The sequence below is a fragment of the Prinia subflava genome, chromosome 11 (assembly GCF_021018805.1).
Source record: "Prinia subflava isolate CZ2003 ecotype Zambia chromosome 11, Cam_Psub_1.2, whole genome shotgun sequence".
NCBI classification, from domain to species: Eukaryota; Metazoa; Chordata; class Aves; order Passeriformes; family Cisticolidae; genus Prinia; species Prinia subflava.
In genome coordinates, this window is record NC_086257.1 from 9060596 (window position 1) to 9084869 (window position 24274).

At 41.5% G+C, this 24274-nt stretch overlaps 1 protein-coding gene across 1 annotated transcript in view; it reads right to left on the reverse strand.

Moving 5' to 3' along the window:
- Positions 1–12610, reverse strand: part of CUL3 (cullin 3) — a 55617-nt gene extending 43007 nt beyond the window's left edge. The window contains exon 1 of the mRNA XM_063408115.1: positions 12146–12610. Within this exon, the coding sequence (XP_063264185.1) occupies positions 12146–12211 (66 nt within the window). The 5' untranslated portion in view covers positions 12212–12610. The remainder of the gene's footprint in view (positions 1–12145) is intronic.
- Positions 12611–24274: the final 11664 nt, after the last annotated feature.

The following is a 24274-nucleotide window of genomic DNA, read 5'->3' on the forward strand; positions in this document are numbered from 1 at the left end:
CCTTGGTAGATGGACATCAAGTTGATGACAAACCAATGGGCCCTTGAGGCAAGGAAGATTAATGGTATTCTAGGCTGCATATGGAAGAGTTGCCAGCAGGCCAAGGGCTTTATCCAGCACTGGAAAGCCACATGTAGAGCACTGTGCCCAGTTCTGGGTTCCCCAGTATAAGAGACACAAACACACGGGAGAGAGTCCAGTGAAGGGCCACTAACAAACCTCTGGAACATCTCTCATAGGAAGGACAGAGTCAGCCTGTAGAGCCAGTCTAGAAAAATACTGCAGGGATCAAATCAGTATATGTAAAATCCAAAGGGAGGGTGTAATGAAGAGGGAACCAGCCTCTGCAGTGGTGCCCAGCGACAGGAGCAGATACAGGGGGCACAGACACAGGATCTTTCATGATCACCATGAAAACTTTTTTGTTGTGTGGGTGACCGAGTACTGGCACAGGCTGCCTAGAGAGGCTGCGGAGTCTCCACCCTTAGGGACATTCGGAAGCCATCTGGATACAGGCCTGAGCAACCAGCTCTAGGTGACCCTGCTTGAGCAGTGGGGCAGGACAAGATGACTTCCCCAAGTACCTTCCAACCTTAACCACTGGGTGATCTGGTGATGCACATTACAGCTGTAGCCTGAGGAAGCCAGAAAACCGTGGCTCCCTGTGTAAATGTGACCTTTCCAAACTGCCTGTACCAGTCTTCCAATGGAAATGATAACACAGGTGAGCAACAAAATACTTGTGGTCACCAGCAGAATCTGCTCCTTAGCTTCTACCAACTACAGTCAAAAAAACAACACTAAAACTCCCAGATTCAGGAACATCCAACATATCTGTTGTTGGAAATGCATATTACTTTGCAGAGAAATACATATTTTGGGGTATAATTTCCATTCTATTCAGTTTAACTTTTACAAAAGTTTCCTCTGAACGCAACTTCATTCCATAGTTGTCATTTTTTTCCTTGTCATCGTTTTACCCTTAGCACTACAGAGCTCTCTCCTCTTATACAACCATGCTTGAAATGCTGTGAATTGCAAGGAAAAAATACAGAAGTAAACTGCTAAGAGCCTGCTGAAATCTTGACAGTTTATACCAGCTTTAAGCAGCTATTTAGTCTTCTTAATAAGAGGTGGTTAAGAAAGAAGTGAGGAGGAGGTAAACACACATCCTACAGTGTCATTAGGAGTATCCACAGAAGTCCACCAGCAGGAACAGGAAATACACGAACCAGTACTCTCAAGATTACTAACCAGACACATTTCTTCTTGCAGCAGAAATTTCTAGACAAATTCTAGAAAGTTCACACAAAGATCTCAGACTAAACTTGTTAAAGCTCGGAAGTTTTAATAGACTGTCAACACATTTGCAGGACATTTTTACTCTCAAAACTGTTACAAACACTACTACTCAGTTTTTCAACAGCATAGCTGGAGAGTGTTTACCATGATTCTACACATTAGCAGTGAAACACATCAGTCTGGCAGTGATTACTGCAGAACAAGGCTTCTCAAAGTTCTCAAAAAAAGCCACCATCTGCCTCATTCCTTTCCATGACATCCTTCATAGGTCTAATACCACAGAGGACTGGGACCAGAACCAACTCAAACTACAGAATACAGGAGTTTGTGCTCCCTACCTCGAAGGAACTTCGTGGACACCAACAATCGAAGTTAGTTAGCAGTTCTGGGAGTAACATTTGCACCTAATAATTGCCACCTATTCTCACTCCCCCATTTCCTATCCCTCTGCAGAAAAAACGAGAAGGGTCCCACTGCTGTTATCTAAAAGTGCCACCACAGTGCACAGTCCTTGAGGCAAAGGAGACTTGTCACCAACAGTGTTCCCTTCCACTGCACGACAGGCCATTCATCAAGATGGTATTAAATAGTCTGTTACACAATAATTCAGTATCCTGAGCCTATATCCTTCATTCTGGATGAAGTTTGGCTGAGGTTATCCAGAAAAGGGCAAGAGCAGAATATGTCCTGCCTCAGAATCTAATCACTATTTGAATTTTTATAAACCCTTTGAATATTGTTAATTTAAAAGACAAGAATTTACAATGACAGAGATATATTGTCTAGCATTTGCTCCAAGAATATCTCTGAAAAATGGCATATTAAGATACGGAACTACATTTTTTTCAACTACAGAGCAGATAAAATGTACTCCTATTAATGTCAAAGAGAGAGCTCAATATTCACACTTTTCTGAGTTCTTAAGTTTTCCTCACTATGTAACAATGAGCATATCTGGAAGAGAATGCACAGACAACACACACTCTCCCACAAAAATTTGGTTGATCTCTGAAAAACCAAAACCACCACATACAAAGTTCCTCAACTGTGTTATCTCAACAGGCAGGTCGTGACACTTCAAGAACATGACTGGAGGCTAAGAGAAGGAGCATGAAGAAAGTAAGTCTCACTGTCTCACTGTTCTTCTCCTGAATCTGGGCTATTAATCTTAGGACACCTGTCAAGAGTCACAGGAATTCACAGATATGTTCTACCTAAACTGTCCTAGTAAATAGGACATCTGCATTATAGCTAGGCCTGACAGGAGTTTCACTACACAACAGCCTATATGAAAAGTTTAAAACAAGTCTTTATTATAACATGTAATACTGCAGCAACAGTTTTGACATGTTTAGGCAATTGAACAAAATTAAGGATAAGATACTAATTTATCTGCCATATTTTAGGAACCAATTCAGAAGATTGAGACTAATCTTGAACTATCATCATACCTCTTACTCTAGATTTCAACTTCCATTTCATACAGTTTCTTTGTTTTTCCCAAATTCCCTTCCTCATCTTTAGTCTTGCAAATGTATGGAAAATATATACTGCTGTATATACACTCTCCATATATTTTATACTGCTGTATACTGCCTTTACTTCTCTGGAAACTCAGAGCTGAAGTCCAGATCTAAGTCACTGTTCAGAAAGTCTGATCTTTCACTTTTAGCTTTGCAAATTAACAGAAGCATTTTCAGACCTGAAGTAAGTTTTTGACTTGTTTTAGTAGATGTACTGTCACTTACGGTGCAAATAATTTATGGGGGGAAAAGGAGTGTATTGTGTCAGGATTGCTTAGCTCAAGAAAAACCCATTCTGAACGAATGGGAAGGAATATAAGGATTTGATCCCAAAGATTTATCCACTTCCTCTGTCCTATCCAGAAGAATAAAAAATATTATCAATATTCTGAAGACTAATGAAAAGTTCAGAGTCCTCTTGACTCACTTCAGAAGTAGTAATCCTAAAACAACTTTCCTCAAACTAAAGGTATGGAAAAAAACAATAAAAAGGCTTGTCTAACAGAAGGAAATATGTTCCTGAAAGAAATACAATAGCTTTATTTCTATGCTAAACAAAGTTGGTGTTAAAAGGAAATATTTGAACAGCAAAATATGGAACAAAGAAAAGCTGGCTTTCTGGGAGTGAATCATCCCTCTCACATGTCAGTAGGATCCTGGAGGTCTATGAAGGGTGGGCAGGGACAGGTATAGCTCAGCTGTGTGCCTGTGGCTGTCCAACAGGCCCCTGGCAGAGGTGAAATGACAACACCGTGCAAACAGGGGCACAAAATTTTATCAATTACTGGGCATGCCTTTTTCCATTTACTAACAGGGCCAAATCCTACAAACATCATTCAAATCATTTATTCCACTGCAATAGAAGCTTCTAAGAGCCAAGGACAAGCTTTTCAAATTTCAGGGCTGTGTGACTGTGAGCAAACTAAACGAATTACACTGGCCTGCAAATTTCCTCCAAGCTGCTTACTTGGGATAAGGGGCCATGTGCAGGCTCTTACACTGCAGGAGAAGGAAGGTGGCTCATTCCTCTTCCACTGGAGGTACTTCTCATTTACTAAACACTTGAAAGCAGAAAAGGAAGTTGTTTGCTTATGTATAACCTAACAAGATTTACTAGCAAAGACTGAAGATAGCGGGAAATCTCGAATTTCAATGGGATTTAGGCCCCTGACTCTCTTAATTTCCTTTTATAACAGTGGGAGCTCAGCACTGCAGGTGATGAGCAGCAGGTTATCCTGAGAGTGCCTGACCTCACAACAAGTCACTGTCAGCAGAAGCTGCACCACTACACCCCAGACTGCTCAGATCATTCCTAACTCTAAACTAGTAGAAATATTGTTTTTAACCTAGTCAGAATACACTAAAACTTTGATTCAGTATGTGATCATATGTTGATTTAGTTTAAAGACCATCAGCCAACAAACATTACAAAGTAGAAATAAAAGGTCTTAATTTAATTAGGGTTTTTTTTTGCAAATCTTTGTATTAATGTCTATGATACTAACATTACAATAAACTTTAAAAATAACAGATGCTGCATGCCTCAATCCCAGTTAAGTGTCAAAGGAAGGAGCAATGCTGTTCATCACATCCATACCTTCTGTGGAAGGCACTGAGTCTCCTCAGAGGTATCATCTCTCCAAGTGAAAAAGTCTATTAGTTCATTAACTTTCCAGCTTGGATGACCTGAATTCAGAAAGCTTCCCTGAACCACAAATAGCCCATTCCTCGTCTACTCAACACTGAAGGCAAATCCCACAGGAATTGTTTCTGGCTTTTTTCAATTAACCTACAAGCAGCTCAGTATTTTACAATTGTCCAAAAATCAACACTGTGTAAAGAGGAAATGTGTGAAATACACACCAGCTTATGCAGATTGCAGACACATTTCCCATAGTCATTTCAAAACAAGGAACACAATGAATGATGAGGGGGATGAAGGAAGAAAGGGAGATGGTGGGGCTGAAGGGCTTTGAGAGGTTCTGGGGGCTTGATGACAACTCCTCCTTAATAACAGCAGCAGAATAATTCAAGAACTTGCATAAGAATAGAAAGATAAAATTTTATGGTAAACAGAGGTCAACACAGGATGATTCTTTTTTCTCCCCTCAGCTTACTTCAGGCAGGAGAAAGAAAACACAATTAATAAATCTCTTACAAAATTACAGATAATCAATACTGCTGTGTCCCGACAATAACCTCTCTCTGAGGAATTTTTGTACCACATGATGCAAACACCATGATCAGATGCACAGATCAGCAGTGCCTGGAAGACTTAAGATTAACAATGAAATGATTGCAATAGAAAAAAAATCACAGCTGTACAGAAAATTAAATCTATGTATGTAATATAAAAAACAGGTCCACTCAGATGCTATCAACACTTTGAAAACAAAACTAGTGTGGAAGTGAAATGTTTATTTCAACAAAGATTCTTCACATACAAAATGTAAGAAAAAGACAAGCATGGCCTATGCTCAGACCACATGCAGTCTAAGAAATTAATGTTATGAATTTATTATATAAGCTTGTCCAATTTTATATCATTCACATGTATAATTTAAGTTATTGCCTTACTTTGTTTATTCTCATTAGCATTAAACAAAAATTGGCTTTTCCATAAACGCACCTCATTCATAACCATAAACCACTAAAGCAAGTTATCTGCTCCCATTTTGCATAGTATTATACCTTCTTTAAAGGTACAATGTGCAAGCAAGGCAGCTTCAGCCCTCAAACACTGATTTTATACACAGCTAATTAAAGAATTGAGGCCACTCCACTGCAAACATCATCCACACATAAATGTTTATTACAGTTTTGTCCTCCTTGCAGCACTCAGGTATTAAGTGCACTTTTTACCTTTCCTAAAATGTTAGAGTCAATATGGAAGTTCTTTTGTTAAGCTATCTAACCATATTTACTTATGCTGAGATGCTAGTACTTGCACCTTCAGAAAAGAAACATCAGTCATTTAAAAATTCTACTGACTTTAACTGACCTTCAGAAAAATAAAATAATCATGTGATTAAAGTATGCTTGGCTGTGCTGGAGTTGTGTAAAATGCTACTTTCCTGCTCTGTGTTTCCACAAAACCTGACTCAGAATGAAAAGCATGACCTTACTTCTCAAGAGCTGCTTTTCCACTTGTACAGCTACTAGAAATCAAAGATAAGATCCAGTGAGCATATGTACAAGGTCAAGAACCTATTTTAGACTGTAACACAATCGCTCTGTTTTATGAATGGACTCAATCAAACTATCTTAAGAAAAATCTGTCCCAGTCTATCACAAAATGTTTTCATCACATACAGGGACACTGACACTGCACTGGTGATGAAGATTTAAAAGCACCTGCCCTCGAACTACCTGCCCTACAGATCAAAGCCTAAGACTTCAGAATACCTGCTTGAAATTCTGAAAAATGGGGTCACTTATGCTGTGTGTACCTGTCCAGAAGAGATTAAAAGGAAGATTTTGAAAAATTTTACTATCTTTTACAGAAAAAAGCCTAATTTTATGTTACATACTACTATTACAATTATTCATGTAGATTATCAAAAGTTCTTCATCAGTTTTACAGCTACTCTCAAAGTTCTTTTACCTACAACTACCAGGGAAAAGTAGCAATTCCTGTTAAATAATGCATTACTATACAACTCAAGTGAAAGGGATGGAGAAACCTAATGAAGCCACTTGAAAAAGCTCAGATTGAATTAGCTGGTATAAAAACCCTAACATATCACTTAAGCCTTGCAGTCCTGTGCAAAATCAAGCAAATTTCAAATACAGCAAGATTCATAAGTGGCACTGTTCAGTCCTGAGCCATGCTGAGGCACTGGCTCAAAACTCTATACCAACACAAATGATGATTGCTCAGAACTTAAGACCCAGTTAACAAGAAAACCCAAGACAATTTGTAACTGAAACCTGAACATCTACAGAACAGAGGAATGCTAACGAGATTAGGTGAGGCAAAACCTAAAAATAATACACATAGTGTGTTACAAATAAACAAACCAAATAAAAACACACCAACTAACTACTCAGACTGCCCTGGAATTAGTGCTCTCACTTCTTAAAAATTCTAAATTATTAGGACATTCAGTTTGCTCACAGCTCACAGCATTTCATTAAAGAAAGAAAAAAAAAAGTGAAAATGAGAACTTCATAAGATTAACTGTCTAGTAAATAGCAAGTATTTCCATGTTTTTCTTAATTTGCACAAAACTCCCTTCCTTTGAATAAGAAACAATGTTTTAGTGTTTTAGTCTGTTTCATTCCTGGTTTTTAAGCCTACCAAAAGTTCAGTTGTGAATGTGAACTTATAACCATGAACACTCCATGGGTTTAGCTAAGATGTTCTCATAAATATTTTGAGAATATGAAGTAGTCAAGATTCACAAGCTAAGCATGTAAAACACGGAGTTAACCAGGTGATCTTGCATCACTTGCTACATTCACATTACTTTATTCAGAGCTGAGAAAGCCTGCAGTGAAGCACCCCCCAGTTCCCCTCTTTTCCCACCTTCCCTGCCTCTCCACGCTCTCCCCAACACCTCACGCAGGCTCTGAGGGTTATAAGCCAAAGCAGATCCTCACGTACTGCTTACATAACCTGAAAGCTTCAGAATTTAACCACACTTCAGTGTTTTTCTAGGGGCTAGGTGCTCTAAGATGCTCAAGATGAACCGAATTTACACCAACTTCCGGAATTGACAGATCTAGATATTGAAGGTTGAAGCATAAATTTAACAAACCTCATCTCTGCTTGCATCATCAATTCCCCAAGACTCAAAACAAACCACAGAAGCAGTTGGTGCTCCCTGGCAAAAAAAAAAAGAAAAAAAAAGCCTTCTGCCTACACAAAGCCTAGAACAAGTGGTTGTTAGATTGAGGAGAAGGGAGAGCTGGCAATGAAAATATGAGTCTTATACTTTCTCATGGAAGAGCTGGAGTTATTTACTTCTAAGTTTATGTAACTTTCTTCGAGGAAGAAGTAACACCGATAAACACTTGAAGGAAACGAAAGGCTGTCTGTCTATCTGCACAAGATTGAACAAAATGAGAATTTTCTTGGGCACAAGTATTTCAAATAAAACTAGTCAGTGAAGGTTACATATATTTTTCTAAAGATTTGTTCTATTCCAAGTGCATGTATGGAATCTCTCTAAATGCTGTGCAGAATTCATAATGTAACTATGTAACACTGATCCACAAAATATTTCTGAGAACTGGCAAAACACTACTTTGTAGCACTGCTCTAGAGAAAGACATCTCTGCATGACAGGAAAATTATTGAAAGCATTCAAAAAACCCCTCCAACTCTAATGATCAAACCAAATAACCTACACTGGGTCACGCTGGCTTTCAGAAAGATCTGTCCAACCAATTTTATGGTGACACCTGCATTGAGAGAAGAATGAGCTCTTGCAAAATTCATTCAGCACAGCTTAACATTGCTTCATTAAATTTTGAAAATTAATTCAAATTTAATCCAAATGCTTTCTGAATTCCCACATTCTGATTACCTCTGCAAGAAATCTGCCTCTTTCTTTTTTTACTATGTACAACTTTTCCATCAAAACACATTTCAGGCTACAGTTTTCCACTGGCTAACCAGTCACAGCAAAACAGCTCAAATACACTTGCAGGAAACATAATTTACATATTCTAGATCTCCCTTACAGAAATCACATCTCTCCAACAGTTTTAGGGCCAAATCTACTATTTTGGCACTATTTTTCACAGATCAACTAAATCATCTTAAAATCAGATTTGCTGCAAATTTGTTTGAGAGCTTTTTAAGTATTCCTGTAGTCAGCAGTAATGGGCTCACTGAGAGTTAAGGAGTGAGAGCCAATTTGAGACCCTGAGAGCACCTTTAAACCTTAAAACTTGAAAGAAAACAACCCCCAATGCTTCTCTAAAACAGGTGCAAGAAATTCACTTTCTGTAGTCGTATCAAACCTGCATTTTCATATAATGCACATGTATTCAGTAGACCACTGCACTCTTCCAAATAATTAAAAAACACCAGCTTACTCACTGCAGTCTATGTACATCATGGACAATTATATGACATTTCTGAAATTGTTATTTTTAGCATCCTTATTCATATCTGTTGCAGTGTGTATGAATTTGAAATAAAGTTTGAAGACTGCTTAAGAAAAAGGAACCTTGTGTCTCTCAAAAGCTTTGTTCCACTGTTCCATCTCTGGCTTTAACATCACCCTGAATGCTTTCTGGATAGACCTTACATAAATATGGAACAGCTACATTTTATGGAGGTGTTAAAAGTACCAGAAGTGGATACTGAAAGTAGCACACTGGAAGTCTTCTGTGGTGGTACATAAGGATAACTGCACACGTTTAACCTCATGAGTTTGCTTTCCTGAATATAAAACAAACTCTCTTAGAAATTTATTTCTGTTATTCTTTCCAGGTTTGAAATATGCTCAAGCCTGAGGTCTCAGAGAATGCAGCCTCATCTGGACTACTTCTGATGCAAAGATTATCACTGTCTTTAAGTGACGATGAACAAGAGAATGCAAAGTTCTTTTTAGTAAGATAGTTTATAAATTAGGAAAAGAAAAATTGGTTAAACATACAGATAACCGTTTTTCTCAGTTACTTTTGATTACTGTACAACCCACTTCACAAAACAGTGTACCCCATGCTATTGCCCTTGAGGTAAGAAAATGCACATTACAGCATGCAGCAGGAGCTAGTAAATCTTAGAGGATACTTAGGATGACAGATAACCCGGCATCAATTACAAGAATAACAAAAAAGAAATCTAGAATAAAATTAATTCCTAAGTATTAAGATCTCCACGTAGAAGACCAGTGCTTTTCCAATGTTTTGGTCCACTTCTACTAATTTTTAATGAGGTGGAAAAGGTAGACTTAGGTAATGTTTGGCAATTTACTATTTCTCCCTTCCTTTAGCTATTATAATACATAATAAATATGTGCAGAAATATGAAATATGTCACAAAAATGTAAAATATTAAAAAAACAACCTACAAGAAGGAAGTTGTGTTAATACTGCTATCCTCCAGGAACACCACCATTCCAATTTGGCTATTTCTAGCCTAATATAATAGTAAATAGCTACCTCCATGCAAGAAGCAAACTAATCTAAACCAGGAAGACCTCCTGAGGAAAGATGATCAATAAGAAGACAAATGGAAGCAGCCTACAAAACCTGCTCTGGAAGCACTCTTAATTGAGAGCCGAAGAGCAGAACCACCACATTTGGGACAAAAGAGTGAGGATCCATAGCTGCTGCATGAGTACTGCATTTTCTAAACACAGACTCTACCCCCCACAAAAATGCACCTCATTGACACAAATAATCCCACTGCAGTCACTAGCACCAAGTCATTTCCTGGGCCAAGCTTTACAATCACTTAGGCCTACACAAAATGTGTGTTAGGTTTTCATGTCAACTACAGTTGCTGACTTCTGCAACTGAGAAAGGGAAACCCCTCCAAATCTCTCAACAAAGCACACACTTCTGTTCTGTAAACACTTGATCAACAGGATTGTCAACAAAATATCTTAGGTAAGAAAAGTAAAATATCAGAGGGGACACCTGGAAAGTTGCTATCAACAGATGGCCCTAAACAGTTGTAGGTCTTGATGACTTGAGACTTATTGCGTTATTTTAGGGAGAAGACACTTTGTTTTTCACATTTTAACCTAGATATTCTTTAAGCAACTGAAAAGAAAGACAATGCTAGTAAAAACTGTTTTAAAAAAAACTTGACAATGTTTATGTAAGAACAGGGCTCCATCAGAGCATTTCTCACCCCTGCAAAACAAATTTCACATATAAAAGAGGTGAAAAATACAAACTTAAGTTATCCCATTGTTAAGTCCACCTTTGTTGTCTGACCCATAGCTACATATTCACGGTTGGAATACACCATTCTGTTTATCACATTAAAAGACTGCTATCTTTGGTGCAGTTTGTTACAAAACATACACATTGCTTTTGTCATGGTTTATTTTTGTACAGGGTTTCCTACTACTTTTTAGTAAAACTGTGGCCATATGTCAGCAAGTCTTCTCCTTTATTTCTATAATCCAAAACTGACATTCTTGGAAAAGGCTTTTTAAAAAAATAAATGAAATATGGTGATGAAAAACCTATCATCAGCTAAAATTCCAAATCTCATAGCCCACTTTTTGATTTTTACATTTACCACTAAATGCAACTATCAATGATTAAAAGCAGTGAAAAGAGTAAAACAGTATAACTCAAATTGCTGTAAAGTCGGCTGCTGAGACTATAAAGAATCTTCTAATTTCATCAGCAAGAGTTAGGATGAAGTAAATATATTGATATATGCCCTGCCAGTGAAATGAGATAAACAGGTATGTCCAGTTTCTCTATAAAGGCACAGCACATTAGTTCTACACCACTGCCTACTGGGATCAGACATAGCATTGAAAAGTTCACACTAAACCTTAAAAGCCAACGCTAAGCCTTAAAAGCCAGAGATTCCACTAAGTATCTTCTTTTTAACATACACCCCGCTGTACACACACACGCCTCCTGGTCATGCTCCGGCACACTGAACCTTTCCTATTCCTCTCGTTCCCCCACGCCATTACTCGTGCTGTAGTTGTTATTCTGTTGTAAGCTTTAATTGAACCGACTGTCAAAACACAGCAGCGTTATGGCATTTCAAATTAATAATCTGGCTCCTTCCCTTCTGTAACTCCAAGCGAGGGCACGCTCACGACTCTGCCGAACCTGCAGCAAGTTACCTATGCCTGCATGTCTGTAGTAACACCTTCTCAACAGCTGGCATCGTGCCACCTAAATATTATCATCATACGACTTAGAGCCTCTTCTACGGAGCGGAGAGAGAAATTCAGCAAGAGGAAACTCTGCAGAGACATAAATAAACATGCCCCCCCACACCTTCCGGGGCTAACTAAATTTGTTGATGAAGGCGCATAACCTTCGGCTCCCTCTTTGAGGCCTTTTCCTTGAAAACAAAGAAATAAGCCCCCACTGCCCCTCTCCCCACTGCCCTCCGTGGATGTTCATAATCGATCTGTTTGATGAGGGAGGCGATAATCGCAGGGACCAGTCCCTCCGCCTCCCACTCGCCGTGCGGCACCGCTTCCCCGAGGAGCAGCTTCCGCACGCTCCCCGCCCGCCCGGCGCTCGGGGTGCCCGCGGCCGGCTGACAGCTCCCCCCGCGCCCGCGGCCGCCCTGCCCGCGCCCCGCCGCACAGCGCGGCCCACGGCGCGCCGGGGCCTGCGGAGGCCGCTCGGCCCGGCCCAGGCCCGGTACTCACGGGGAAGGCGCGGATCCGCATCTTGGTGTCCTTCCGGCTGCCCGTCCCCTTGCTCAGGTTCGACATCTTCGGGCCCGGCGGCGCCTCCGGCGCGGGGCGACACAGCCGGGGGACGCGCGGCGGGGCGGCGGACCCGGTAACGGGGCTGGGGGAGGCCGCTGGCGACCTTCGCTGCGAGCGCGGCCCCCGGGGGGCGCGGAGAGCACGGGGGCCGGGCCGACCGGGCCGGGCCGGGCCGGGCGGGAGAGGCGGCGGCGCGGGCCCCTCGCTCCGCTGGCGGCGCTTCCTTCAGCCTCCGCCGCGATGGCGGACAAACATCGCTCACTGCGCAGGGCCGGGCGCCCCCCCTTCCCTTCCTTCCCTTCTCTTCCTTCCCTTGCTCTGCTTCCCTTCCTTCCCTCCCCTCCCACCGCCCGGCACACTCGGATCCGGCCGCGCTGGGGCGGGGGCGGCGGGAGGGCCGGGGGCGGGGGCGTAGGGGGGCCTCGCCGCTCTCGCGAGGTTTCCGCCGCTCTCGCGAGAAGTCCCATCTCCGGCGGGCCGGCACGGCCGCGGCGGGCGGGGAGCGGAGGGCGGGGAAGGCGCGCGGGCGGAGAGGGCGGCGCTGATTGGCGGAAAGCCGCGCCGCGCGGGGGGCGGGGCCAAGGCGGGGCAGCGGTGCGTCCCGTGAGGGGCGGCGGGGCCGCCAGTGCCCGGGGGAGTTTCCAGCCCCGCCGGTGCCACGGGATCAGGGGAGCACGGCGTCATCTCGGGGAACCACGGCGTCATCGGGCTTGGAAGAGTGCATTAAGATCCTGCAGTGCAACCGTCCATTCGGCGCTGCCCCTGTAACCTCTAAGTTACTGAAGCACATCACCCAGCGCCAGACCCAAACGACTTTTAAACACCTCCAGGAATGGCGACTCCACCACCTGCTCCATATCCCACTTGTCGGGCTTGTGGCAGTTGTTTCTTTAGGTTCAAAGTGCAGGTTTTGGTGCCACTACAGGGAAGCGCCCGTGGGCCTCGCAGCTGCTGCAGCCCCGCGGGCAGGCGGGGCACGGCCCCGGCCGGGCAGCACCTGCCCCGCGCCCGGTACCTGCTGCCAGCCTGGCACCGCCTTCCTTCTCCGTGCCCTTGGGAGTCTCCCGGGGGCAGCGCTGCCCCTGGGAATCTCAGCGGCAGGCGGGTCCCGCCGCAGTGCCGTGATGCAAGGCAGGTGCACTGAGCCGTGCTCGGTGTCTGCACGGTGCCAGCTGTATTCACCCATGCTCTGTGCCTGCGTTGCGGTGCATGCTTGGGAAATGAGGGTGCCACCCGAGGCAATGCTTACGTGTGCCCGGAGTTAAATATAGGTCGTTCAGCAAAGGGCAGTTGCTGTAGAATGGTTAGAAAATGTCAGATTCTGTAAGCTAACAGAGGAGCATCTCTGGAAGTTAGGCTGGTCAGCCAGAAAGAATCTAAGTCCCAGATGCCAGGGGACTGATAGTAAAGTTAGTGTCTTGCTCAAGATCTCCCAAAGGAAGGACGTGGCATAGCCAGGAAGAGAATTTCTTTCGAGTGACTCTAGAACTGGACTCCCAATAGCAGGGCATTGTGTGATTCTTGCATCCCACTCCACGTACCTCCATCATTAGTGTTTCCCCACTGGTGCCTGTACACTGCACCTGTTCACAGGGCACAGAAACAGCATTCCTTCTCTGAGCGTCTGTAACACTGATTTCACCAGTTTGGTCTTTTGGACTCGGTTACAAACACTTCCTATTGCGACTATATGTGTTCATATACGACACATTTTTTTTAAATCTCTTAATCAGAATTAAGTATATACGCCTAGAGTAGGTATTATATAAGAGCAACACAATAAACAATGATTGCAACATGACTATGCAACAGGAACCAGTCCTTTTCAAAATTACAGTAAAGTCAAAATGCAGATCAAACAAAGATGAGAAAGGAAAGATTACCAGCTGTTAACATGAAGAATATGGCTTACACATTGTTTCAATATAATTTCAATGTCATTTCTCCTCCTTAGTACTTCCTTTGCCAAATGAGGACAACCTCTTACGTTAATATGGGTTTTTTCCCATTCCTTATCAGTTAGGATAAAATCATGTGAAAATATTTGACTCTTGTAAAAACAGTTTGCAGAACTAAATTAAAAGTAAATTTATACTAAAACACAGATTTTTTTTTAATTTTGAAATTGCTGCTAGAACACTTTTCAACAAATTTCGTGCACTTTTCAAACCCCAAAACTTTCCCCATAAAGCATTTTTGAGGAACTGGTATTTCTTCTTTCAAAAAAGAAAAAAAAGAACAACTTTTACTGTCTCCATTACTGCAGATGGCTCTGGATTAACTTTTCTAATGATTTCTTCTGTGCTTCCTGACACTGGCATTATGCTTACAGCAGCCCTGTAAAACCAGCCTCTTTGCCTTCTCAAGCTAAGTTGCTCTTAATGCACATTTTTTTATCTAAGAGTGAAGGAGTGGTGACTCACCCTCAGACACTATTCAGGCTGGCACATTACACTCAACAAAAAATAAAATTATGCTCCTACCAAGTAATCTGAATTCTCATGTCAAATAGCTTTCTTTTACACATGAGTTTATAGTTACCACATGCTAGCACAAGTGTAATGATAGTTCTAATTTTATCACTAAAAGCTGAATTTGGAGCCTGAGCCTTCTTTTGGTGCAGATTTATGATCCAGTGTGTCATATCTGCTAACACAGATTCCTCTGTAGCTCCTCTTGTGTCTGAGGTCTGTTCTGTGACTGTCCCAAGGTGGAGACAATTACCATTTTTTAGTGCAAATTTTCTAGTTCCCTACATAATGTACAAAATGAGGTTTCACTAAAAGTTACCCTTTGAGCTTACACAGAGAACTAATTGAGATGTTTGTTAAGTGCTTTTAATGTTAATTCCAGGTAGGTCAAAGCCAGAAGGAAGACAGGCAGGTGGAGGAAGACGGATTAGCATAGGAAGTGTGATGCACCCTGTGGCTTACCTGGGTCACCCCAGCTGTGTCCCAAACATCTCATGTCCTTCTGTGGTCCAGCCATGAGGGAGTGGTTCTTGTGCTCAGGAGGGTCACCCTGTTGGAAAGTTCACATCTGAGCATTGAGCAGCCTTAAACACAGCTCACAGCAACCACAACAACGTGCAGAGCTACGAACCCCCCAGAATGATTTGCCCTAGTGCAGAGAAGAGCTCAGCATCATCCTAAGAAGTCATTTACAATTTGGGTTTAATTTTTTCCTAAAGTCCTACCAGTGCCTCTGACTTTAGATACTGATGATATCACTAAATGACAGGGAGCATTGCTTAGGTGCCTACCAGTCCACATGGAATATCTCCACCTGAATAACACAACACCACCAGAAGGATGGCCCTTTGCATTGACCTGTGTGACTTGAAGGTCACAGCAAATCTTTAATTATTTAAATACTGGGTTTATAATCTGATTTAGATCTTAACATATGATCTTAAACATGTGAAGGGCATCAGAAATTTTAGAACGTAAAGAGCACATTACACTGGAATTGATCTAAATTTACATTTTTATAATTAGGCCTTTAGGCAGAACATAGCTTGTGGTAACTTCCAGAAAAATATTCACTACATACCTGTACAAACATGATTTTTTTTAAATTTTTTTTATTTCAAATGCTGACTTTCTGCTTGGTAAGGCTTAATTGAGCTTCACCAAAGACAGGAACTGTGTTTTTGTTTTTTGTTGAAGTAACCATCCTTTCTAAGGAATCATACATGAGTATTCTCAGGTCTTCCTTACGCAGGGGTGAGGGATTGAAATACAAAAGCATAAAGAAAAAAAGTATTTTTATCACAGAAGGATGCAGACTGACCACATCCTGGTCTGCAGAGCACCTTAACGCCTGACTGCAAACTCAGGGAAAAGCATTTCAGGGCTTGGACTCACCTTACTTGTTGTAAGGTAGAACAGCAATTCCTTATGTGGTGGGAAAAACAGTGAGATCCTTCCCTGTAAAGCCCAGATTCAGGAGGAGGGCTTTTCCCACCCCATTCTTTTTTTTTCCACTTTTTTTCTGTAAGTGCCTGCATCACTTTGCACCTGATGGTTGCTTTCAGATTTGCATAACTGGTATGTGACACAGTAACCATGTATAAGGCAGTTCAAGCGTCTGATGAATGAACCACAGACTGGCTTTTAGTTGATCATATTGAGGATTCTGCCAAAAGCAGAATCTTACTCTAAATCACTGAAAGAACAACAACCAAAAAAGCTCAGGACAACCAGATAAATGTATACTTGTAGTGCCTTAATTCCTTCCCTGCAAATCACAACCAACTGATTTTAGTATAGGGTTTCTAGATTTCAGCAGGTACAGGGACAACAGCTTCCTGTAGAAACAGGATCAACATTCAGAAATATGATTTACCAGGACACTATTACATTTCTGTTTGAAGAAAAAGAACTATTTCAAGGCATAATGTTTCACATTATTTCTATTTCGAGACTTTTTTTTTACTGTATGTGCTGGATGATGAAAAAGCTTGTTTTTATCTTCCTCAATCACTACTTCAGAGGAGTTTGTGGAGAGGTATAATTCATTGTAATAAAGTTACTTGCATTTCAGGTAAATCTCTAAGTTTGGTGGGGTTTTTTGGGTTTGTTGTTGTTGCTTCTTATTTCTTCCTTCTCTGGAATAATGTACAAAACATTTTGTTTGCTTTAACAAGGAGCACAGTTGGGGTTTTTTGTTTTGTTTTGTTTTGTTTTGTCTGGGGTCTTTTTTGACATGGTAGGGGCAATAGGGGTGGCTATGAGGCCTGGGAGTGCAGTGAAAGGCTGTGGAGTGGCAAGACAAGAAGGAAAACAAGCAGCATGAAGTGATTTGCTTGGTCACCCATGGAAACTTATTGCTTGGAACATTTGCCTAGGATGCGTTTAAATTTAATTTCTGTTGCATTTAAATGCCACCACAAACACAGTAAATGCTAAAATATGACTGTCTAAATAGCTCAACAGTTTCAAAACTAAACCAGACTAAATCACTTTCAAATATTTTTGCAAGCAGGAAGAAAAAGAGATGTTGAGGTACCGCCTGGACCCTATTTCTGTGTTACTGAGCTGCCCTACAGACACAAGCCCTGCTGCCGAGGCAGGCTGTCCTGGGAGCCCTGTGCAGGGCTTTGCACAAGCGCTGCCTGCAGGGCCGGCCCGGGCTCGGTGCACTGTTTACAGCAGAGGAGATGATGAGGCTGCTGTAATGAGCACATCGTGTAGTGGCACATTTCACAAACAGGTCTAACCAGACAATGTACATAACCAAAATTAATGCTGTCCAAACACCACTGGCTTCCCTTTCAGTGCCTGACCTACTTCAAGATCGTTGGAATAATACTGAAGTCCTTAACAGGCTAAGTCAGTTCCAGTGCAAACTCGCATCTCTGATGGTGATCTTGAACAAAGTGACTGCAAAAGACACGAGCAAACCAATGGCCTGTAATTCCCCAGCACTGCAGCTTCTCTGATGGCAGCAGTCGCTGTCAGGACTGTGCCATGGGCGCTTTCACCTCCTGCCTGGGTCTCTGTCAAACAGGGACTGCAGCAGCACCGTGGGTGAGTGGCTGTGTCCTCACTGCTGCCACCGCTGCCACAGGAGAGGGTGGCTCCTGCCTTACAGCCCCTTTTTGAGCTGTGAAACCACTGCTTCACTGTCAGTGCGGAGTTTAAACAGGATTTCAGTAGTGTGACAGCAGATTTAGTTGGAGCAAATCGTTTGTGCAAGGCTCACATTAGAAAAAAGAAATCATGCTACAGAGTTCCAACCAAGAGTGAAAGCTGCAGTGGTGCAGTCAGACAAATGGTTCAGGTTCAGAGATTTTCCCTATCACATCACAACAATCTGCTTTTAAGAGGTGAACGGATGTGAATTTATTGTGTCAGAAGATAGCCTCAAAGAGCCAGATGCTTCAAAACAGTCAAGGCAACCTTTTAGGAAAAAACCCCAAAGCTGTTTTGTGTTACAAACCACAGAAGAAAATATTGTGCACCAACCCAAGTGTGCACCAAGCAATATTAAAAAGGCTTCACCAGTACCATCATACTACACAAACACTTACCAAAAAGTTTGGGGTAACTTTTTGGTGGGTGTATAAAGCACCCACCTGGGAAAGCGGTTTCTAAGAGTACTGGCATTTAAATCTACTAGGAAAAGAGAGCCCAACAAATTGGTTGGAAACTGAAGCAAGATCAAAAACAATGCAACACAAAGATAATTATTCCCTACAACTATTTACTTACATATGTGACAGATCACTCATTATTCAACCTGTCAAATGAAGATTAGTAACCTGCTAAATACCAAGTCAGAGTCCAAATGGGGTGAGTTCTGTCAGGGGTAGCCAGTAATGCCACGTTCTTCTAGAACCTGTGGGTTTATTCACTTTAGTAGTAACAGCAGCAGCAGCAGTTCTTGGCATTGTCTGCAGATGCAGATGTGTGATGTAGACTTTTGGGAGCATTTACCTACTGCTGTGTGTGGCACAGGCAGGGCTGATGGACAATGTCTGAGATAGCTGACAAATCTTTCTTCTTTTGAGATCTAGTGTCTTAGTACCAGTTCAGTTTCCGTGGGACTGGAGGAAGTTACTTTGAAGCTTGAGGGAAAAACACATTTCACATTTTTCATGGTTACACTCATCAAAGATTACTTTATTTGTGGCTGTTGCTGACTTTCATGCCTCAACTATTCTGACTGTTTCCTGTTTGCTAAGTGACAGAGAATTGCTTGCCTTGCATATTTAAAATGTCTGTACATTTGTGACCTTTTCACATTCTCTAAACCTAGGTAAAACTCTAGGTTTCCCACAGGGGAATTTTCTTCTTCTAACATGTACACAATGTTCCAAAAGTTACTTCTGCATAGGAGAAGGCTCTGCCCAGGTGCAGTTTGCATCCTTTCCCAGGTCCCTTACACTGCCACAGCAAGCCTTGTGCTGCAAAGTGACTAATGTTCAGTCTCACATCAGGTATTTAGTGGCCAAGCAGCTGTGCCAGTTTAAGATGTGACCAACATCCAGGTGTTTGTCATCCCTCTGCAGCAGCTGTACAGTCATCCCAGAGTATTAAAAGGCTGTGTAAAAAATATCAGTGTTTAAATTCCATCAGGAAAGTCAGGAGGGTGAATTCACATCACTCTTACCAGCAGTTACTAACCTGCTGTCTTTGCACTAAAACCCATGATGAGTGCCCAGATGATTTATTCTGACATCTAAGCTGTACCAGGAAGAAGGTAATTTTCAGCTTATGTCTGGGGCTGGATATCTTCAAGTGTCACAAAGCCATTTCTACAATGACCATGTGACTGAAGCCTCAGAATACAGTCATTATTTTACAGACAGCTGGTAAACATCCTCTTCCAGACCTGGTTCTGCAGGCTAAAGATGCCAGGCATCTGGAATGGGCATTCCCAGAAACCAGGGCTCTCTCTGGAATGAACTGGAATTGTGCTACTGTTTTCCTGATCTGCCTGAGACAAAGCACGCTGGTCAGTCAAGCCTGCCTTTGGCAGCTGTTTGATCTAACCCAGCAGAACTTGCCTCAAACAGAGTAGTGAGCATTAATTGCTCTGGTTACACCTTTTTGGCAGAGTTGGGCTGTTGGTAACTCCTGGTTGTGATGAAAATGCAAAACTGGAGGCAGAGAGCAAGACTTTCAGCAGTCAAAGGGGTTTGCAGAAAGGTAATAGCACATGGCCATCAAGTAGTCAAGCAAGTTGCATAGTACAACTGTCCATTTTTTTTAGTTCTGCTTAGAAAATACAAAATATCCTTGAAAAACATAACTGTCTTTCATCCCTTAAAGAGCTCTCAAATCACAAGGTTGAGTTCAATGCAAGAAATGATCTTTTAACAGCTTTTACTTCACAACAATAAATTCAGACAAGATGCCTCTTTAAACCACAAGATTATTGCTTCTATCTTTCCTGCAGTGTCATCTGAGAGCCAACAAACAGTGCTTTTATCTGGCACTAGGCAAGCAGAAAAAGAGACAATGTTCTGCAAAAAGGTTTGCAAGTGATGCAGATCGGGCAGGTTATGGGAAAGGTGTGTTGGGAAGGAAGATGTGCTTTCAGGAGTGGGATTATGGTCCTTGGCCTCACAGTCTGAAAGGAGGCCTAAAGCAAGGGAGAAAAAGATCACACAGTAGATGTATTGAACCTGGTGTGAACATACATGAGATCACCTTGGTATGGATCTGTCTCTCATGCAGAGTCCAGTGGGTTTGCAAAGCAGGCCCACGTGTGCTGAACCTGGCTTTTGGAACAGTCATGACATGGATGCAAGGTAAAAAAAAAACAACTTTGGATGCCAGTGAGTTGTTTGATCTTACAGAAGTACCTAAATAAATAATATCCTCATGAGAGAGCATGGTGTGTTGGTAGCACAGACCCATTCCCATGAAGTGGCTACAGTTTCTCAGGACATTAAAAGACAAAGTGCAGAAAAAACAATGAAGAGCTACATAAAAATAAAAATCTATATGCAAGACCATCTTCCTGGAATGGATGTATCAGAGGCATGGCAAAATTTTCCTAATATAAATACAGCGTATCAAGAAATGGTCATTATTACTGATGTACTTTACACAAGCCTCCTGTGCTGATAAAAAGGAAATAAATATTTGATCAAACAGTGACACCTTTTCAAGGTGCTACTCAAGTTGGCAATCACATTTCTTAGTTCTCTCTCTGACCCAAATTCTTTCTAGGGATTGAAATCAGCTGTGGCCAGATCTCAAGGCTCAGTTGGCTCCAGTTTCATGGCTAGGGGATGTTTTATTCATGTCATTACTAAAATCACTACTTCAATTTAAAATGCTGTCAGACAGTCTGCAGATTCTGCCCATAGAGGATAAGCCAAGCAATATTCCTCAAATGAGCTGTGTTGCACACAGCATTCTTGAAAATCAATTTTTATTGCATACACCATTGACATTTCTTAATTTGAGCAAACAGCGAGTTCGATACAACTGTAAAAAAAAATGACTCTGTAAAACCCTTCTGGTTTAGTATGGAGAGAGAATACTAGTTGTAAAGACCGACAGTAACAGTTATTTCTGGGAGATAATTTTCTTCTCTGTTTAATGGGATCCTTCCAATATCTAACTGGGAGTGGAGGAATAAAAAAAAAATCTACAAATTACTTAACCATAATCTCCCTCACCAACTTTTCTGGTTCTTCTAATTGAGAAATTATAACAGCTAGGAATAGGCACATGTTATTATCAGAAACCTTTTGCAACTGGTAACATGGATCCAGTTATATGCTTCATTATTTTCTATTGGTTTCATGAGTATAGTATAAAAAAAACCCAAAAGGAGTTGAAAACACAAAATGAAACCAATATTCTGTCATTTTCAAAATGCTACAATTTCATGTTTTGGTCAACATTATTACAAATTTCCTTCTATTTTCCTCAAAAGGCCATTCTAAGGGACATTTCTGACGTCTGCAGTATGCAGGACACTGTATGTATGCAGATTTATTGGAAACCCCATCAATCCACCTGTCTTTAAAAAGGCTCTTAATTAATTTGCAAGGGTTTGGGTTCAACTTCACTAAAGACACTCAGAAATTCTTCTCCTCAAAAATTTCCAATTTTATTTCATTTTTTAAGTGAAGCAGGCATCTTAGCAGACCATGAATTTAAAACATGTGTGTATTAATGAAGTTAATGTGGGATGAATATTAACTGCAAACCTTGTCTCTAGTACCAGATTGTTCAGGAAAATAGAAGTAAGTGAATTCTAGGGTAGTTCTGAAGTGTTTTAGAAGTGGCAGGAGCAACACTTCTGCTACTTTAGCCATTTTGTTGTCAAAATGCTATCAGTTTAGCAACTCCTAGACATCAGGCAACAGCTCAGCAAACCTAGCTTAGTTTGCAGATTTCTTAAAGCCAGGAACATCCAAGAGTTTTCTTCTGCCAAATCAGACAAAGTCAGCCAAATGGAAAGGTGCAGCTCCTGTCCTCTTGTGCACCCAGCATCTCTAGCCCCCTTCAGGGCCTGGCAGAGGTCGAAGCTGTCAGCTATTAGCAGCTGTAAAAGAGCATGAGGCATAATGCCAGCTTTTAAATTAAACAAACAAAAATACTTTTCTTGTGGACTTTTAAAGGCATGTATATTTATTTCACACTTAGTGCTCAGTACATGGTTTTATTTAAGTGAGTGTCTGGAAAAGTACCAAAGACTTTTATATGCTTACATTGCCAAAAGGAAGACTGCAGGATTTTTGAATGCAGGATCTAGGGAAGATATCCCCCACTCCATCTCTGGGCCAGCTGGACTATTAGGAGTTGGGAAGATTTTTGACCAGATTGGAAAGTCCTAAAGGTTATTTCACAAGCCCCATCGATCAGCCTAATGCTGGGCCAGCTTCCACAGCAGAAACATGTCTAAAGAATTTTTGATTAGTTAAAGGGGTAATTCATTTAATTGTAGATTTTTTACCCAGGGAGAGTGGCATGTGTTTGTTTCATCTATTTACTTTTTTTTAAAAATTTTATTTTATGCTGCTTTCACATTTCAGAACTACCCTGACTTAAAGGATTTATCCCAATGAATGGATATCCCTTACTCAAATATAAATGTTACCCTCAATGATATATTCCAAACACTTCTTCACCATGGATAAGAGAACACATATATAAATGCATTTCCAAAAGGGGGAGAAATGATTAAAAGTGACTCATTTACTGGAGTTTTGTGTAAAGTATAGCTGGTACATCATATACAGGAGTGGTGGTGTTATTTAGCACACACACCTGGGCTCCAGTAAATGCAGTCCTGGGCTGTGGAAAGTGACATACAGTGCTTACTAACAAGAAAACAGGTACAGTTGCCTATGAGAAGAAATGCTATGATATTCTAGAGTTGCTTTTTGCCCTACAACTTCCCAGTTGTAGGAAAGCATCCAGAAACAAGAGAGTAGCTTCAAAGTCTGACTGTGTACTTTCTGCCAAACTTCAGAAATACTCATATGATCTAAGGAGGGCTAAATAGCTGAAAAAAACATGTGGTGAAACAGGTGCTCCATTTCCACAGGGAACATAAATTTTCTAGTTTCCAGAGCACAAACCATTAACACTCTGTCTCTCTCTTTGTGTCCTTTTCCATTTCTTGTCTCTTTCCTAGATACACCTCACCAAAATCCCCAACGAAGCCAGCCTTCCCTACATAGAAATCTACACCCCATCAGTCAGTCCTTTACATAACTCTGCTGAGCTCTTCAGCACCAGCTTATGACATTATTTTTAGGCTTTTTCTTTCTGATTGAAACTCTTTGCACCAGCGTCTGGGACTACTCCTCCTGAGCAATCTTCCAGAGCTACCATTGTGAAACTGCTGCAGCACTGAATGCAACCAAAGCAAGGCAGGAGGCTTGCATTCATTGCTGCAGAATTGTTACTGGGTCAGATATCTTGATTTATAAACATTTATGTATATATATACACACATGTATACATACACACATATGTATATTTACTCTCAGTGGGGAAGGACCTACCTATTCATTCATAGCATTGTATGTATTACTGACACATATCTTGAGGAGGCCTTCTAAACCTGAAAGTCAAACATTTAATTAAAAATTACCATGCCTTTCAGGCCTCCTTGCACGTGAGAGCCATTGGAGCCCAGTTGCTGCGTGTGGGGAGGCAGTGCCAGGCTGGCTGTCAGAGTCACAGTGCTTGATCAGACTCACTGCTGACAGGAAATTCATCCCAGGGCCGGTTTCTACACCCATAAGGAAAAAAAAGTATCTGCTTCTGGTTGGTAGGAATTTAATGATTAAAGCCAGAGTTTTACTCGCAGTGTTTTCTTCTCAGTATTACACAGTGGATGGAATGCAGAGCACTTTGCTCTGTTTTAATGACGACCTGTAGTGATGGCAGAATTTTTCATTCAATGACTTTCCAGGCCTACAAGAATGACTTGGCTTGAAGGACTGGGTGTCCAAACACACAGATTACCCAACACAATCTGTTATTTTCCTGGTGTTCATTAGTCCAAGTCCTATGAATCAAGAGCTCTGTTGGGTAATCCTGCATGCATTCTGATGACACGCATGGATTCACAAGATTCTTCAGG